Below are 15884 nucleotides of genomic sequence, written 5' to 3'. Positions count from 1 at the left end.
CTCCGGGTCTGTCCCCACCCTCAGGGTGCGGAGCTGTGATCTAAGGGCTCCTCACGTAGTGCTTGGCTCATCTTCCTCTCCATCCTCAGCCTCTCGCCTTCACCAGCGGCCTGGGAGGGCGGGCAGGGCTCGCTGAGCTCGCGCTGGGGCAAACTGGGAGCGCTGGGCTGCTCGGGGGGCTTGGGGCATTGCTCAGATCCAGGGAATTCCTGCCCCGGTCCTGGCTGAGCTGGGAAGCTCCAGGTGTGCAGCAATTCCTTGGGGAATTCCAGGGAAAAGCGAGGAGAAGCAGGGATGGGTTTAAGCTGGAGCAGGGTGGTTTAGACTGGATAGAAAAAGGAATTTTTACAATGAGGGTGGCAGAACGCTGGCACAGGGTGCCCAGAGAAGCTGCCCCAACCCTGGAAGTGTCCAGGGCCAGGCTGGACCAGGCTTGGTTGCCAAAGGAGCTGAGGAGAAGGGACTGAACCAGGAGTGCCCCAGATCTGGGGCTGGAACTGCTCCTCTTCCCACTTTGCTGCTCACCCCACGACTTTTAGGGTCACTTTTTGGAGCGGGGTGGGACAAAGCTGTGCCAGCTCTGCCCTCTGCCAGAGGAGCTGAGGAGAAGGGATTGAACCAGGAGTGCCCCAGATTTGGGGTTGGGACTCTTCTTCTGCCCACTCTCGAGCTCCTGTGCTCACCCCAGGACTTTTAGGTTCACTGCCGACCCCAAAGCAGCTTTTTGGGGTGGGACAAAGCTGTGCCAGCTCTGCCCTCGGGTGCCAGAGGAGCTGAGGAGAAGGGACTGAACCAGGAGTGCCCCCGATTTGGGGCTGGAACTGCTCCTCTTCCCACTTTGCTGCTCACCCCAGGACTTTTAGGATCACTGCCCACCCCAGAGCAGCTCTTTGGGGCGGTGTGGGGTGGGACAAAGCTGTGCCAGCTCAGCTGCTCGTGGTTGCCAGAGGAGCTGAGGGGATTGAACCGGCCCCAGCAGCGGAGGGAGCTGGATAAAGCCGGATTTCCTCCCTCTCCCCCTGGCTGTGCTCATCCATGGGCTGGGCCCTGCTGATCCCGAGGGATCCGCTGCCCCAGGGGACACGGGGGACACCGAGCTCGGGGACATCGAGCTCGGGGACAGCGAGCTGGCTGCGGAGCCGCAGGCTGGCGGCTGCGGGAGGAGCACAGGGAAGTTTTTCCCAAGCCCACAGCATCCTCTGCTGGCTGCTGCTTCCCGAGCCTCCCGCTCGCCGGGCAGGCAGGGGATTGTCACCAGATGACACAAGGGAAAACGACGCACCACAGCTTTGGTCACGATGAAGAGACTCATTTATTTTCTCTGACTCCGATCTTTTTTAGTCCTCAGAAGGTGCCAGTGGGTTGGAGGGTGAACGTGCCACCTCTCCAACGACACTGGACAAACCACCTGTGCATCAAATTTCTCCGCCTCTGTGAAAGAATGCAAAACAATAGGTTGTTTACAGAAAGTTGTGTGGGGAAAGTTCCCTACAGGAACGTAAACTCAGAAGGCTTTAGAAAACTCCTGAAAATCAGGGCGACAGGGAATCCTGCCTGCTTCCCGCGGGGAGAGCCGAGCCCTGCCCTGCCCTGCCCGGTGCTGCCACTGCAGGGGGCAGGACAGGAGCTGGGGCTGGCTGCTCGGCTCTGCCATGGCTGGAAAAGGCTCTGGATTCCTGGGAATGTCCTTGCTGTGCCCCATGCAGCCCTGGAGCCCCTCTGGGTGCGATGAAGGGTTGGGAAGGTCCCTCTGTTTGTCCCTCTGTTTGTCCCCCTGTTTGTCCCTCCTCCCGTGCGCGTCTCTGGAGCTGCTCCGGGCTCTGCTCCCGCTCCCTCCGGAGCTCCCCGCGGCTCGGCCGCAATTCCCGGCGGCAGGAGAGGCTCGGCAAAGGGCGGCAGGTGGCGGTGCGAGCCCGCGGAGCAGCGCGGCCACCGCGGCTGCGCTTCCCCTGCTGGCGCTGCCGGAGCATCGCGAGGGGACAGGGGACACCCTCGGGGGGTGTCACCAACAACAACCCTCGGGGGGTGTCACCAACAACAACCCTCGGGGGGTGTCACCAGCACCGCCCTGCTCGGTGCTGGCTGCTGCTGGGGACAGGGGACACCCTCGGGGGGTTGTCACCATTACTGTCGTGTCCTGGCTGCTGCTGGGGACAGGGGACATCCTCGGAGGATTGTCCCCATCTCTGTCCCGCTGTGCCTCCCTCCTGGCTGCTGCTGGGGACAGGGGACACCCTCGGGGGATTGTCACCATTACTGTCCTGCTCTGTGCTGGCTGCTGCTGGGGACAGGGGACACCCTCGAGGGGTTGTCACCATTACTGTCCTGCTCTGTCCTGGCTGCTGCTGGGGACAGGGGACACCCTCGGGCGGTTGTCACCATTGCTGGGGACAGGGGACACCCTCGGGCGGTTGTCCCCATCCCCGCCCCTCCTGGCTGTTGCTGGGGACAGGAGACACCCTCGGGCGGTTGTCACCATTACTGTCCTGCTCTGTCCTGGCTGCTGCTGGGGACAGGGGACACCCTCGGGCGGTTGTCCCCATCCCCGCCCCTCCTGGCCGCTGCTCCCAGCGCTTGTCCCGCCCGAGCCGGCCAAGGGGAGGCGGTGCCCGCCGAGGCTGTGAAATCCCGGATTCGCCGCCTTGCTCCGGGAAATCCTCTGGAGCTGCGCGTTCCGGCCGGGAATGGGGTCCCAGCGCTGCGTGTGAGCCGTGCCCAGGGCGGCAGCTCGGCCTGGGGCAGGCTGGGGCTGGGGCTGAGGTGAGGGGGATGCTCCGGGTCCTCGGAACAGCGGGAATGGCGTGGCTTTAGCTCGGAGGTGCTTCCCGAGCTTCCCTCTGGGACAGCATCTCGTCCTCCCGCACCCTCCAAGCTCCGCGTGCGAAACCTCGCTGGGATTTTTCTGGATTTCGGGCGGGGCAGGCCCATGAGGACGCCCCCGAGGCTGGGTGGGATTTGAGGGGTCTCACTGGGCAGCGCACGGAAGGAGAGCAGGCTCTGGGGAGCAGGGAAGGCTCTGCTGGGCTGGGAGAGGGGGACCTGGGGTCCCCGGGCACAGATGTGTGGCCCACTCCATGCTGGAGCTTTTCCATCCCTTTTCCAGGGATTTTCCATCCCTGAGCACACCTGCGTGGTCCAGAGTTGGATCTGCTTCCAGACAAAGCTCTTCAGTGGGGAAAAAAACCCTTTTTTTTCAGAAGAGGCAGCCCTTATCCAGCACTGCCCGGAGCAGCAGTGCTGATTGGGAATTTTTCCTGGGAATGGTGTGAATGACCATGCCCAGCATTCCCGGGAGCAGCAGTGCTGATTGGGAATTTTTCTTGGGAATGGTGTGAATGAACATGCCCAGCACTCCCGGGAGCAGCAGTGCTGATTGGAAATGCCTTTTGGGAATTTTTCCTGGGAATGGTGTGAATGACCATGCCCAGCACTCCCAGGAGCAGCAGTGCTGATTGGGAATTTTTCCTGGGAATGGTGTGAATGAACATACCCAGCATTGCCCAGAGCAGCAGTGCTGATTGGGAATGCCTTTTGGGAATTTTTCCTGGGAACAGTGTGAATGGACATGCCCAGCATTCCCGGGAGCAGCAGTGCTGATTGGGAATGCCTTTTGGGAATTTTTCCTGGGAACGCTGTGAATGACCCTGCCCATCCCTCCCTGCACACGCCGGCCCCGTCCTCCCCTCCCCTCCCCCGGAGAGCCTTTCCCAGCTCTTCATTTCCAGGCGCTGCTCAGCGGGGAGTCAGGCTGGGTCCTGCCAAGTGATAAATGAAATAATTAATTAATAATTAATGCCCTTCCTGCTCCTCCTAACGCCGGTAATTAGCCGGGAAAACTGCGGGAGCGGATGGGGAGAGGGAGAAGGAGCGAACGCCTTTCGCAGGCTCCCTCCTCTTCCTCCTCTTCTTCCTCCTCTTCTTCCTCCTCTTCCTCCTCCTCCTCCTCCTCTTCCTCTTCCTCTTCCTCTTCCTCTTCCTCTTCCTCTTCCTCTTCCTCTTCCTCCTCCTCTTCCTCCTCCTCTTCCTCTTCCTCCTCCTCTTCCTCCTCCTCTTCCTCTTCCTCCTCCTCTTCCTCCTCCTCCTCCTCCTCTTCCTCCTCCTCTTCCTTCTCCTCTTCCTCTTCCTCTTCCTCCTCCTCTTCCGCTTCCTCTTCCTCTTCCTCTTCCTCTTCCTCCTCCTCTTCCTCTTCCTCTTCCTCTTCCTCCTCCTCCTCTTCCTCTTCCTCTTCCTCTTCCTCTTCCTCTTCCTCTTCCTCTTCCTCTTCCTCCTCTTCCTCCTCCTCTTCCTCTTCCTCCTCCTCCTCCTCCTCCTCCTCTTCCTCTTCCTCCTCCTCCTCCTCCTCCTCCTCCTCCTCGCCGCAGGCTCTGGCTGCTGTCAGATAAATCCCAATTAGCTCCCTGCCAAACAGGATCAGCGGGAAGCGAGCCGGGAGGGGAATCAGCCTGGCAGGGGAGGAGGGCGTGATTGACAGCTGTCAATCACCTCCCCAAAAGCAGCAGCTCAGGTTTTTTGGGAGCTGGGAAGGAATTGAATGCCAGCAGCTCCGGGCCCTGGACGCAGGGACATTCCCAGGGGAGATTCCGGCCAGGGGATGGGGCCCAGCTGGGAGCTGATGGATTTTTACCCTGTGGTTTAGCCAGGAAATTATGGATTTTTTAGGATTTTTACCCTGTGGTTTGGCCAGGAAATGATGGCTTTTACCGTGTGGTTTAGCCAGGAGCTGATGGATTTTTACCCTGTGGTTTAGCCAGGAAATTATGGATTTTTGCAGTGTGGTTTAGCCAGGAGGTGATGGGTTTTTACCCTGTGGTTTAGCCAGGAGGCGATGGATTTTTTAGGGTTTTTGCCGTGTGGTTTAGCCAGGAGCTGATGGATTTTTACCGTGTGGTTTAACTGGGAGCTGATGGATTTTTAGGATTTTTACCGTGTGGTTTAGCCAGGAGCTGATGGATTTTTAGGATTTTTACCGTGTGGTTTAGCCAGGAAATGATGGATTTTTACCCTGTGGTTTAGCCAGGAGGTGATGGATTTTTACTGTGTGGTTTGACTGGGAGCTGATGGATTTTTAGGATTTTTACCCTGTGGTTTGGCCAGGAGCTGATGGGTTTTTGCCATGTGGTTTAGCCAGGAGCTGATGAATTTTTATTATTTTTACCATGTGGTTTAGCCAGGAAATGATGGATTTTTAGGATTTTTACCGTGTGGTTTAGCCAGGAAATGATGAATTTTTAGGATTTTTACCGTGTGGTTTAGCCAGGAGGTGATGGATTTTTTAGGATTTTTACCCTGTGGTTTGGCCAGGAAATGATGGATTTTTAGGATTTTTGCCGTGTGGTTTGGCCAGGAAATGATGGGTTTTTTATGATTTTTACCCTGTGGTTTGGCCAGGAGCTGATGGATTTTTTTAGGATTTTTACCCTGTGGTTTAGCCAGGAGGTGATGGATTTTTATGATTTTTACCCTGTGGTTTGGCCAGGAAATGATGGATTTTTACCGTGTGAGGGGGCTCACTTGGCCACCTGTCCCTTGTCCCTCCCTCCTCTGCCACCACGGGGACTTTGTGCCTCCTGTCCCCAGCTGGGGCCGGCTGTGCCCTGGGCGCAGCAGGAGGAGGAGGAGGAGGAGGAGGAGGAAGGCTGTGCTGCAGGGGGATGATGGGCAGAGCTGAGGGATGAGGGATGAGGGATGAATCCATCCCTGCTCCATCCAGGGACAACCAGCAGGTGCTGGGCAGGCTCTGCGTACCTGGATCTGCTCTTCCAGCTGCTCCTTCTGGAGCCAAAGGTGGCTTTTCTAACCCTTTTTTTTCTTTTTTTTTGCTTTTCTGGCCTTTTTCACTTTTATAGCTTTTTTTTTTCCTTTTTTTTTTTTTTTTTTTCTGCCCTTTTTTTTTTTTTTTTTTTTTCTTTTTTGGCCATTTTCACTTTTATGGCTTTTTTTTTTTACTTTTGGGCTTTTTTTTTGCTTTCATTTTTTTTCGCTTTTGGGCTTTTTTTTTTTGCTTTTCTTTTTTTTCACCTTTTTTTTTTTGCTTTTTTTTGCTTTTTTTTTGCTTTTGTGCTTTTTTTCTTTTCTTTTTTTTTCGCCTTTTTTTTGCCTTTTTTTTGCTTTTCTGCTTTTTTTCTTTTCTTTTTTTTGCCTTTTTTTTTGCTTTTGTGATTTTTTCTTTTATTTTCTTTTTTTTTTCGCCTTTTTTTTTTTTTTTTTTTTTGTGCTTTTTTTTTTTCTTTTTTCTTTTTTTTCCTTTTTTATTTTTTTTTGGCTTTTCTGGCCTTTTTTTTTTTTTAACTTGGCAAAACCCTCTTGCTGGATCCTCCTGCCTGGCCCCTCATTCCCCAGGGACACATCCCGAGTGTCCAGGACACGTGGCTGCCGCTGTCACCAACGAGCATGTGGCAGCTGGGTGGCTCTGGGGACACCGGTGGACAGAAATGCCACCCCCACCTTGTGCGGGGTCACCGCAGGGCAGAGGGACCCTGAGCTTGCCAGGTGCCACCCCAAATCCCACAGGGGGCACGGGGTTTGGGGTTCCCGGGAGGATGAGGAGCCGCTCTGGAGCTGGAACACAGCGCGGGGGACACAAAGGCTGCCCCTAAAAGTGGCCCCGCAGTGGCTGGAGGGGACAGAAAGGCTGATTTGCATGAGAAAGCAGCACGGGGAGGATGCAAACCTCGGGAATTCCCTTCGGGAATGGTTCAAAGCCAGGCCTTGGCCTAGTCCTGGATTGCTGGGCTGGCTCTGAAACCCTGCCCGGGGCGGTGGGAGGGGGACGGGGACGGTCCCGGAGTGGTGACAGCAGGGCGGGGGCATGGGGCAGGAATTGGGCACCTGTGTGACGGGAAGGATGGGAGAGAAGGCACTGGAAGGATGCAGGAGCAGGAGGAGGCACTGAAGGATGCAGGAGCTGGGATGGGAATGTTGGAGCTGGGATGGGAAGGATGGAGCTGGGGTGGAAAGGATGGAGTTGGGATGGGAAGGATGCAGGAGAAGGCACTGAAGGATGCAGGAGCAGCAGAAGGATGCAGGAGCTGGGATGGGAAGGATGGAGTTGGGATGGGAAGGATGCAGGAGAAGGCATTGGAAGGATGCAGGAGCTGGGATGGGAATGTTGGAGCTGGGATGGGAAGGATGCAGGAGCTGGGATGGGAATGATGCAGGAGCAGCAGAAGGATGCAGGAGAAGGCACTGAAGGATGCAGGAGCTGGGATGGGAATGTTGGAGCTGGGCTGGGAAGGATGCAGGAGCAGCAGAAGGATGCAGGAGCTGGGGTGGGAAGGATGGAGTTGGGCTGGGAAGGATGCAGGAGAAGGCACTGAAGGATGCAGGAGCTGGGATGGGAAGGATGCAGGAGCTGGGATGGGAATGATGCAGGAGCAGCAGAAGGATGCAGGAGAAGGCACTGAAGGATGGAGGAGCTGGGATGGGAAGGATGGAAGAGAAGGCACTGAAGGATGCAGGATCAGCAGAAGGATGCAGGGAGCGAGGCGGGTTTCCAGAGGAGCAATCTCCTGGACGTGACTTGGGTTTGTTTTTTTTTTTCCCCCGCTCTTTTCTCTGGTTTTTTTTTTTTCTTGGAATTGCACCTCGGGATGCTCCCAGCCCTCGGAGAGGAGCAGGGGGGCCGTGTGGGGTGGCTGGGGGGCAGCTTGTGCCCGTCCCCCGGGGACCTGCAGGCTCCTGGAGGAGTGCCCCGCGGAAGGACCACCCAGTGTCCCCCCAGGTGTCCCCGTGGGAGGGGAGCGTGGGCGGGTTCTTTAATCTCTGTGTCCCTCGGGCTGCAGGTGCGCTGCCAAGGTGAGGGAAGGATTCTTGGAAGGGCTGGGAGGGGAACCTGCACCTGGCAAAGGTTTTCCTCCCAAGCTGTTGCCTTTTTGGAGGAGCGGGAAGCAGGAATTCCGAGCAGCCCCCACAGCTGCCTCGATGTCCCCCCAGACACCCCAGAGGGAGAGGGGGAAGCTCCCGGAGGCTGCAGGGGGAGCTGAGCTTCCCTCCCTGCTGCTGCTGAGCTCGGGGAAACCCGAGGAGCTCGGAGCAGCTGCTCTGCCCGCAGCTTCCCACTGCCCTCCCCGCACCCCCCCCGCAGTGTCCGTCTGTCCTGTGCGGGGTTGGAGGATCCCTCCCGGTGCTGCCGGGCGCTCCAGCCCCGTTTTTTGGGTGCTAACCTGGCGTGGCAGAGCTGTGGGCTCAGCCCAGGCTCTCTGTGAGCCCGGCACCTTCCTCTGGAGGGCTTTTCCAGAGCTGCCCAGCTCCTCCCGGCTGAGGAAGAGCTCGGCTGTGGTGGCTGAGGAAGGACCCGGCGTGTCCCGGCGCCCTGAAAGCGCCACTGCAGTGGCAGGAATGCCGTGCTGGTCGTGTTTTGCCAGGAATGCCATCCTGGCAGAGCCTCAGGCCACGGGGAGAGCAGGGTGAGCTCCTGGATTTGTCTTTGGGGCACCAGCAATGCCTGCCTGGGGCTGCGGCCGCGCTCTCAGCCCATTGTTGGACCTGCGCCTCCCTCTGCCTTTCCCCCAGCTCCGCTGGCGGCACCTTTCCCATCCCCGCGGGGAAGCAGGAAAAGCCGGGAGCCCGCAGGGATGGAGCAGTTCAGCCCCTGCTCCTTTCCCCCGGCTGCTTTTGGGGAGGCTGTGCCAAATCCGTGCCGAGAACGCCCTAAAAAAAAATAATAACCGGGGTTTTTTCCCCCCCTGCTGTTCCCGTGCCTCTGGGGGTTTTTCGGGGCGGGCGAGGCGATGCCGGGAGAGGTGCGAGCCTTCCTCCTCCTCCCGGCACCTCCAGCGGGCGGAGGGGCTGAGCCCTTCCACCCCCTCCCACCCCTCCCTGCTCATCCCGGGGGTCCTGGGGGGGGGTCCTGGGGGTCCCCCCGCCCACGCCTTGTTGGGAGGGGTGGGGGAGCGGCTCCTGCGCGACCCCCGCCGCCCCCGCTCTTTGTCTGCGCCGCGCCCCTGCGCCCCCGCTCCCCTTTGTTGGCCGCCGAGCGCTCGGAGGGGCTCGCCACGGCCCCCCCCTCGCCGGGGTCGGGCCGAGGGGCGGGCGGAGGGAAGGGGGGAGGCTCCGGGGCGTGCGCCGGGCTCGCTCCGCGCCGCCGCTCCCTTGTCTGATGCTGCGCGGCCGCTTCCCCGCGCGGGGGGCGCACGGAGACCACCGGGATTAGGGATCCACCTCCCTCCCTCCATCCCTCCCTCCACCCCAGCCTCCTTCGATCCCTCCCAGGCTCCCTCCATCCCTCCCGGCCGCTCCATGCCGGGCTCCGCGCGGCGCCGCGCTCCGCCCGGGAGGGACCGGCATGTCCGAGCGGCGTGAGGCGGGCAGCTGGCCCCCGCCGGGGCCGAGCCGGGCCCCTTCCCGCTGGCCCGAGGCTTGGCAAGGTGCTGGAGAGCCGGGCTCGCCTGGCGAGAGGCGGAGAAGGAGCGGGGATGGCGCTGGAGCGGAGCTGAGGAGCCTCGGAGGGCGAGAGGGAGCGTCTGCCTCGGGCTGAGCTGCATCCTGGAATCCTGGGGCTGATCCTGGAATCCTTGTGCTGATCCTGGAATCCTGGGGCTGATCTCGGAATCCTGGGGCTGATCTCTGAATCCTGGGGCTGATCTCTGAATCCTGGGGCTGATCTCGGAATTTTGGGCTCCTCCCGGAGTCTTGGCTGCTCCTGGAATCCTCGGGCTGATCTCGGAAATTTGGGCTTCTCCGAGAATCCTTGGGCTGCTCCCGAATCTTGGCTGCTCCCAGAATTTTGGGTTTCCCCTGGAATCCTTGGGCTGCTCCTGGAATTTTGGCTGCTCCTGGAATTTTGGCTGCTCCCGGCTGCGAGGACCTGCGGAGGGTCAGAGGCTGCCGGACGTGTCCTGGAGGAGCTGCGGGACAGCTGAGGGAGCTCCGTGTGCCCGGAGCGAGGCCGGCGTGGATCTGAGAGGATATCCCGGAGGATCTCAGTGAATATCCTGGAAAATCTCAGCGGTTATCCCGGAGGATCTCAGAGGATATCCCAGAGGATCTGAGAGGATATCCTGGAAGATCTCGGTGAATATCCTGGAAAATCTCAGAGGATATCCCGGAGGATCTCAGTGGTTATCCCAGAGGATCTCAGTGAATGTCCTGAAAAATCTCAGAGGATATCCCAGAGGATCTCAGCAGTTATCCTGGAGGATCCCAGAGGACAGCGATATTCCCGAGCCTGGCAGCGCTCCTGTGCTGGCGCTGTCCCTGTCCCAGCGCTGCTCCTGCTGTGACATTCCCACCATTCCCACCCCGGCGTGTCCTTGTCCTCGTGGGCTCAGCCACGGATTTTGGTTTGCTTTCTGGGGATTTTGGTTTGCTTTCTGGGGATTTTGGTTTGCTTTCTGGGGATTTTGGTTTCCTTTCTGCGGGCAGCCGTGGGTGGACACCTCGGGGGCTGGCTGAGTGTCCCTGTGCCGCTGGAGCTGTCCCCGAGGCCGCGCCTCTGCCATGGCATCGCCGGGCACAGAGTCCTGAAGGTGCCCCCATCCTGCTGCCGGCCGAGATGGGAACCTCCGGGAAAACTTAGGCTGCCAAAAACGCCCGGGGACGGGGGAAAAAGGATCCATGTGAGCCTCGTGGCGACTCGTCGGCGCTGGCTGGCCGTGAGAGCCGAGCATGACCGCGTGCCAGCACCCCATGGCGCCCGGGGCCCTGGAGCGGGACCGGCTGTACCAGCACAAGGTGTCCCTGGTGGTGCGCTACTTCATGATCCCCTGCAACATCTGCCTCATCCTGCTGGCCACCTCCACGCTGGGATTCGCCGTGCTGCTCTTCCTCAATAACTGTAGGTGTCCCTGAGCGGGGCCGGGCTGGGCTCCGCGGGCTCAGCTCAGCTCCTCGCTGCCTTGGGGACGATCCCGGGGCTGGCAGCTCCCTGCCCCACTTTTCCCTGGCAGGGAAGAGGGAGCAGAGCTGTGAGGGCGGCTCTGCGTGGGCCAGGACAGCTCCCACCTGCTGCTGCTGCTGCTGCTGCTCCTGGCAGCATCCCAGATCCATCCCAGATCCATCCCAGATCCATCCCCGATCCATCCCAGATCCATCCCCGATCCATCCCAGATCCATCCCAGATCCGTCCCAGATCCATCCCCGATCCATCCCAGATCCATCCCCGATCCATCCCAGATCCATCCCCGATCCATCCCAGATCCATCCCCGATCCATCCCAGATCCGTCCCAGATCCATCCCCGATCCATCCCAGATCCATCCCCGATCCATCCCAGATCCATCCCAGATCCGTCCCAGATCCATCCCAGATCCATCCCAGATCCATCCCCGATCCGTCCCAGATCCATCCCAAATCCATCCCAGATCCATCCCAAATCCGGGTGGGGATCCGGGGATGTGAGGATTTGGGAAGGGCTGGTGATGATCCAGGGGATGTGAGGATTTGGGAAGGGATGGTCAAGGTGATGTTTGGGGGGATGTGAGGATTTGGGAAAGGTAGGAGATGGATCAGGGGGTTGTGAGGATTTGGGAAGGGCTGGTGCAGGTGGTGATCCAGAAGATGTGAGGATTTAGGAAGGGCTGGTAATGTTTGGGGGGATGTGAGGATTTGGGAAGGGCCAGTGCAGGTGGTGATCCAGAAGATGTGAGGATTTGGGAAGGGCAGGAGATTGATCAGGGGGTTGTGAGGATTTGGGAAGGGCTGATGATGTTTGGGGGATGTGAGGATTTGGGAAGGGCTGATGATGTTTGGGGAGATCTGAGGATTTGGGAAGGGCAGGTGGTGATCCAGGGCATGTGAGGATTTCCCCGAGGTCTGGCTGTTAACCTGATCCCTGGTGCAGCTGAGTAGATCCCACCCTTGGGTGTGGACGCAGGTTTTTGTGCCAGGCTCCTGCCGGCACAGCTGCTCCCCTTCCCTTCCCGGGGAACATCCCGTCCTCCCGGCCTGCCCCTGAGCTCCCCGAGGCTGTGGGGAGGGCAGGCAGCTCCTGCTGGGGCAGCTGTGCTTGGGAATAAACGCTGGAAACACACGGGCGTCTCCAAGGAGCCGGGCTCAGGGGACGGAGCGTGCTGGGGTGGGGTTATCTCTGCCCCAGCCCCATCCCAATCCCGGTTTTTGGGTGGATGGAGCATGCTGGGGTGGGGTTATCTCTGTTCCAGCCCCATCCCAATCCCGTTTTTTGGGTGAATGGAGTGTGCTGGGGCGGGGTTATCTCTGCCCCAGCCCCGTCCCAATCCTGGTTTTTGGGTGGACAGACTGTGCTGGGGTGGGGTTATCTCTGCCCCAGCCCCATCCCAATCCTGGTTTTTGGGTGGACAGACTGTGCTGGGGTGGGGTTATCTCTGTTCCAGCCCAGCCCCATCCCAATCCCGGTTTTTGGGTGGATGGAGTGTGCTGGGGTGGATTATCTCTGCCCCAGTCCCATCCCAATCCCGTTTTTTGGGCGTTGCCCCTGCAGCGTGGGAGGGATTTTGGAGGCTGAGCAGAGCTCAGCTCCCCCACAGCTCAGGCAGGGTCCCCAAAGGCAGAGGGGTGGCAGGTGACCCTTGCTTGGGGACCTGTGGTGACACCACGGCACCCTGCAGTCCTGCCGCCCCTTTCTCCCACGTTTTGGGGGCTGCAGCATTCCCACCCCGGGATAACCGGGTGGGGCCGAGGCCAGGGGTGATCCAGAGCAGGATTGGCCTCACAGCCCCCAGGAGATGGGGCAGGACAGGCTGAGGCAGCTCCCAGCCCTGCCGGGCCCCGGGGGCTGCTCCCACATCCCGTGCCAGAGACGCTCCAGCGCTACCTGGGGCTGTCCCAAACCGGGCTGGGCTGAGCCTGGCTCCTCCAGGAGCTCCAAACCTGCTCCAGGAGGGATGAACACCATCCCAAACAAGGGCAGGACTGTGCCTGAGGAACCCATGACAGTTCCATCAGTACCTGGGGCTATCCCAAACCGGGTTTTGGTGAGCCTGGCTCCTCCAGGAGCTCCAAACCTGCTCCAGGAGGGATGAACAACATCCCAAACAAGGGCAGGACTGTGCCTGAGGAACCCATGACAGTTCCATCAGTACCTGGGGCTGTCCCAAACCGGGTTTTGGTGAGCCTGGCTCCTCCAGGAGCTCCAAACCTGCTCCAGGAGGGATGAAACAGCATCCCAAAGGAGGGCTGGGGGCAGGGCTGTGCCCGAGGAAGCTGTGACAGCTCTGTTGATACCTGGGGCTATCCCAAACTGGGTTTTGGTGATCCTGGCTCCTCCAGGAGCTCCTGGGAGCCGAACCTGCTTGAGGAGAGGGATAAACAGCATCCCAAAGGAGGGCTGGGTTGTGCCCAAGGAACCTGTGACAGCTCCATCAGTACCTGGGACTATCCCAAACTGGGTTTTGGTGGTCCTGGCTCCTCCAGGAGCTCCTGGGAGCCAAACCAGCTCCAGGAGGGATGAACAACATCCCAAAAAATGGCTGGGTTGTGCCCAAGGAACCTGTGACATCTCCATGAGTACCTGGGGCTGTCTCAAACCCGGCTGGGGTGATCCTGGCTCTTCCAGGAGCTCCTGGGAGCCAAACCGGCTCCAGGAGGGATGAACAGCATCCCAAAAAATGGCTGGGGGCAGGGCTGTGCCCGAGGAAGCCGTGACAGCTCCATGGTTTTTGTTTCCTTGCAGACAAACCCAACAGTTACTTCACGCAGACGCCGACGCCGCCACGGGATGGTGAGTGCAGGGTGTCCCCACAGCCCTGGGGACAGCAAGTGCAGGGTGTCCCCTCGTCCTTGGGGACAGGGAGTGCAGGGTGTCCCCACAGCCCTGGGGACAGGGAGTGCAGGGTGTCCTTACACCCCTGGGGACATCGAGTGCAGGGTGTCCCCAAGCCCTTGGGGACAGGGAGTGCAGAGTGTCCCCAAGCCCTTGGGGACAGGGAGTGCAGGGTGTCCCCACACCCTGGGGACAGGGAGTGCAGGGTGTCCCCACACCCTGGGGACATCGAGTGCAGGGTGTCCCCAAGCCCTTGGGGACAGCGAGTGCAGAGTGTCCCCTCGTCCTTGGGGACAGGGAGTGCAGAGTGTCCCCTCGTCCTTGGGGACAGCGAGTGCAGAGTGTCCCCAAGCCCTGGGGACAGGGAGTGCAGAGTGTCCCCAAGCCCTGGGGACAGGGAGTGCAGAGTGTCCCCACAGCCCTGGGGACAGGGAGTGCAGAGTGTCCCCAAGCCCTGGGGACAGGGAGTGCAGAGTGTCCCCACAGCCCTGGGGACAGCGAGTACAGAGTGTCCCCAAGCCCTGGGGACAGCGGGAGCCTGGGGAGCGCTGGGGGTGCAGGGTTTGGGTGAGGAGGGGGGGGCAGGGGCCCCTCACTGCTCCTTTTTTTCCCGGGGTTTTCCTGGCTGGAAGCAGGGAAGGGCTGGAAAAGGTGAATTTCCTGCATTTCCATTCTTGCCTCTCCCACCTTTCCTCTGGTTTCACAGAGAACTTCGGGTTTGGTTTTTGTTTCTCTGTTTTGTGTTTGTTTTTTGGAGGTTCTTATCAGCCTCAGGAGCTGCTGGATGCAGGGCAGGCAAGCCCAGGCTGAGATAAAACCATCCCAGGAGCTTTGTTCCTTTTTAAAACCAGGCTTAAAGCCCCTGCCTTGGCTGGCAGGCTTCACGTGCACAGATAAGAGCCCAGCAGAAAACAGCAGCCAATTAATAACCTGCTTGCTGCTTTTTTTAAACTTCTTTTTTTTTTTTTTTTTTTTTTTTTTTGCCTCCCCTGCCGGGGGTGGGGGAGAAAAGGATGGGAGATAAAATGTGATTAATCTATAATTGGCCCCGGGGAAAGGCATCTCGAGCGAAAAATAAACCCCCACGTGGGTGGAACTCCTTGCTCAAGGGCTCCAAAATATGAACAGCCCAGCCCAGCCAGATGCCAGACTTCCAAAAGATCCCTGCTGCTCCCACGGGAGATGGAAAACTACCAACTCTGCGAGGCTGCCGGGGCTCCTGGGGGGCAAAATTCCTCCCGTGGGGTTTCCGAGGTGTTTTGGGGGGGGACAGGGGACACAGGGAGGGGGGTCCCTGCTGGGGCAGGGGGTGGGTTCTGCTGGCCCTGCCGTGCTGGTTGTGTTCTGCTCGTGCCCGGGGGGGGTCGGATGTGGCTCTGGGCGTCCCCTGGGCAGGTTTGGGACGGGCTTTGAGCTGGGAAGGTGCTGGGATTTGGCCGGGGTGGCACAAAGGGGTTGGGTAAACCCGGGGGTTTGGGGAGCTCCCAAAGCTGGGCAGGGTCTCTGTCCTAGCAAAGCCAGAGCTGGGGTTTGGGGTGCAAAGCTGGGCAGGGTCTCTGTCCTAGCAAAGCCAGAGCTGGGGTTTGGGGTGCAAAGCTGGGCAGGGTCTCTGTCCTAGCAAAGCCAGAGCTCAGGTTTGGGGTGCAAAGCTGGGCAGGGTCACTGTCCTAGCAAAGCCAGAGCTGGGGTTTGGGGTGCAAAGCTGGGCAGGGTCTCTGTCCTAGCAAAGCCAGAGCTGGGGTTTGGGGTGCAAAGCTGGGCAGGGTCTCTGTCCTAGCAAAGCCAGAGCTGGGGTTTGGGGTGCAAAGCTGGGCAGGGTCTCTGTCCTAGCAAAGCCAGAGCTCAGGTTTGGGGTGCAAAGCTGGGCAGGGTCTCTGTCCTAGCAAAGCCAGAGCTGGGGTTTGGGGTGCAAAGCTGGGCAGGGTCTCTGTCCTAGCAAAGCCAGAGCTCAGGTTTGGAATATTCAGCTCAGGAATACTCAGCCAGAGCTCAATATTGATGGTGCAGGGCTGAAAATTTGAATATTGATGAGCAGGGCTGAAAATTTGAATATTAATGAGCAGGGCTGAACATTTGAATATTAATGAGCAGGGATGAATATTTGAATATTAATGAGGAGGGCTGGGCTGGGGGACCGGAGGTGCCAGCCCAGCCGCTCTCCATGGCAACGGGCACCTCACCCAGCCCGAATTAATTAATGCCCAGCC

General features: G+C 59.3%; 1 protein-coding gene across 6 annotated transcripts in view; it reads left to right on the top strand.

Annotated features, from left to right (window-relative positions):
- Nucleotides 1–15884, top strand: part of AGRN (agrin) — a 101993-nt gene that overhangs the window by 21988 nt on the left and 64121 nt on the right. For 3 of the 6 annotated variants that reach the window (XM_053962799.1, XM_053962800.1, XM_053962798.1), the window contains exons 1-2: nucleotides 9525–10774; nucleotides 13588–13635. In XM_053962799.1, the coding sequence (XP_053818774.1) occupies nucleotides 10606–10774; nucleotides 13588–13635 (217 nt within the window). In that variant the 5' untranslated portion in view covers nucleotides 9525–10605. Of the gene's footprint in view, nucleotides 1–9524; nucleotides 10775–13587; nucleotides 13636–15884 lie in introns of those variants that run through there. The other 3 variants (XM_053962801.1, XM_053962803.1, XM_053962802.1) reach the window with 3 other exon arrangements.

This window comes from Vidua chalybeata, chromosome 22 (genome assembly GCF_026979565.1).
Source record: "Vidua chalybeata isolate OUT-0048 chromosome 22, bVidCha1 merged haplotype, whole genome shotgun sequence".
Taxonomy (NCBI): Eukaryota; Metazoa; Chordata; class Aves; order Passeriformes; family Viduidae; genus Vidua; species Vidua chalybeata.
Note: the sequence above shows the minus strand (reverse complement) of the source record. Positions and strands in the feature narration are given on the sequence as shown.